This window comes from Puntigrus tetrazona, chromosome 17, assembly GCF_018831695.1.
Source record: "Puntigrus tetrazona isolate hp1 chromosome 17, ASM1883169v1, whole genome shotgun sequence".
Lineage (NCBI taxonomy): Eukaryota > Metazoa > Chordata > Actinopteri > Cypriniformes > Cyprinidae > Puntigrus > Puntigrus tetrazona.
In genome coordinates, this window is record NC_056715.1 from 1,123,047 (window position 1) to 1,125,567 (window position 2,521).

The window sequence follows — 2,521 nt, forward strand, 5'->3', positions numbered from 1 at the left end:
AAATTCTATTTATTTTATTAACATTAATTCATATTATAAAAATAGATGTAAAAGTTTTTTGTTATATATATATATATATATATATATATATATATATATATATATATATATAAACACATACAAATAAAATTATATTTTATTATATTAACATTAATATAAATATATATATATATATATATATATATATATATATATATACACACACAAATAAATATATATTTATTTTTATTAACATTAATAGAATAAAAATAGGTGTAAAAGTTTTTTGTTATATATATATATATATATATATATATATATATATATATATATATATAAACATGAACAGAAATTAAATACAATGTGTGTGTGTGTGTGTGTGTGTGATTAAATAATGAATAAATTATATACAATTATTTCAGCTAGTCGCCTCATGATGATTATATTCTAATAACTTGTACTAAAATAACTAAAACCGAAATGAAGATGAAGAAAAAATAAACAGGTATATAGTATTTCAAGTCATTTTTAAATGACTATAACTTCAACTAAAACAGAAATAAAAACAGAAAAATATAACAATGAAAATTACATTTTACTAAAACTGTAATAGATCTGAACTAGAGTCCCCTGACTACTCTTTCTATTCTCATTAGTGCTGTTTTCTAGCACACATACTAGAAATATTAAACTAAACGGCTCAAAAATAGATATGCATGATTAATACTTCAAATCAAGCTGCATGTTGAGACCCAATAAACATGTTACTTAATGTTAACGTGAATGACAACTTAAATATTTTAAGTTGACTCAACTAAAAAAAAAACTAGGCTGCGGGGTAACAAGCTATTTCAAGTTGAAACAACTATTGGTCTTCTTATGGTTTCTCAAGCCACAAAGAGACATCGAACGTTCAACGTTTGAAGCTCCAGTCCCACGAGCTATTTGCATTTTGCATTTCACTCGCTTCGAGCTGAAGAGCAGATGTTTCCTGACAAAAAGGGAAGTCATTATTCAACCCGCTCTTGAGAACGCAAGCATCGGTTAACCTGAAATGTCTCCTTTTCCAACGATTGACGTGAATAAAAAGTAAAAAAAAGCATTCCCTTCATTTAGCGTCACTCGCTCAGTCGACATCGATATCCAGTGCATTCACGGGCGGCCATAACAGAGGCCTTCGTTTGGGCGTCTCTTCTGGAGGCGCTGGAGGAGAGTTCCTGGGTGTGTGTTTTTAGAGACGATCGGAGAGCTATTCTGTAGGTTTCGCACCACTAACCCGAACTTTCATTGTTCTCGTAGTTGATCGTCATTGGGGTTTGTGATATCAGATGCGATTAGCGCTTCAGTGCTCTTTAAATGCTAGCTGTTCATCTCCAGCGTTTTAGACGGTAAAGCCACCGAAGGCACAGCTAACACCAATGGGACTGGTGAGCGCCGTTTACGACCTGATGCCATCGTGCCCTTCGCTTCGAAGCCTTTTGACATCTTTGTTTCCTTTCAGCGCAACTCTCACCCGAAGCTGTACCCCGGAGACATCCTCGAGTTTCCCGGCAACGGCTACTTTTCTCACTTCGGCGTTTACTACGGTGAAAGAGACGGCGTTCCTTACGTGGCCCATCTGACCATCAGAGGTGAGTCTGTGTGACCTTTAAGAAGAACGATTCACCTTCAGGCCACCCGAGATACAGGTGACTCCGCTTTTTATCGGAGAAACGTAACTCATCAACGGGTGCTCTGTGGTGAATGGGTGCCGTCGGAAACGAGAGCCTCTCAATAATGCGCAGCACTGCGGTCCATCAGTTAATTTCATTAATAATAAGTCAAAAGCGCCGTGATTTCGAGAAACATATCCAGCATTAGCGTTTGTTTGGGCTTCAAACTGTTACATCTGGCTAAAATATGAGCCCGCTATTCACTGTTTATATATATGTAAACACACACAAATAAAATTCTATTTATTTTATAAAAATTAATTAATATTATAAAAATAGATGTAAAAGTTTTTGTTTTATATATATATATATATATATATATATATATATATATATATATATATATATATATATATATATATACACATTACGAATAAAATTCTATTTATTTTATTAACAATTAATATTATAAAATAGATGTAAAGGTGTTTAGTTTTATATATATATATATATATATATATATATATATATATATATATATATAATATATATATATGTAAACACACACAAATAAATTTCAATTTATTTTATTAACATTAATATCATTTTTTGTTATATATATATATATATATATATATATATATATATATATATATATATATATATATATAAATATGAACAGAAATTAAATACAATATGTGTGTGTGTGTGTGTGTGTGATATAATAATGAATAAATTATATACAATTATTTCAGCTAGTCGCCTCATGATGATTATATTCTAATAACTTGTACTAAAATAACTAAAACCGAAATAAAGATGAAGAAAAAATAAACAGGTATATAGTATTTCAAGTAATTTTTAAATGACTATAACTTGACTAGAAATAT

The 2,521-nt window shown here is 29.9% G+C and overlaps 1 protein-coding gene across 2 annotated transcripts in view; it reads left to right on the plus strand.

The window, feature by feature from the left end:
- The first annotated feature begins 394 nt into the window (after positions 1-394).
- The window catches only part of plaat1l (phospholipase A and acyltransferase 1-like), a 3,412-nt gene continuing 1,285 nt past the window's right edge, over positions 395-2,521 (plus strand). The window contains exons 1-3 of one of the 2 annotated variants that reach the window (XM_043262343.1): positions 395-1,200; positions 1,279-1,406; positions 1,481-1,610. In XM_043262343.1, the coding sequence (XP_043118278.1) occupies positions 1,398-1,406; positions 1,481-1,610 (139 nt within the window). In that variant the 5' untranslated portion in view covers positions 395-1,200; positions 1,279-1,397. The remainder of the gene's footprint in view (positions 1,201-1,278; positions 1,407-1,480; positions 1,611-2,521) is intronic. The other variant, XM_043262342.1, reaches the window with a different exon arrangement.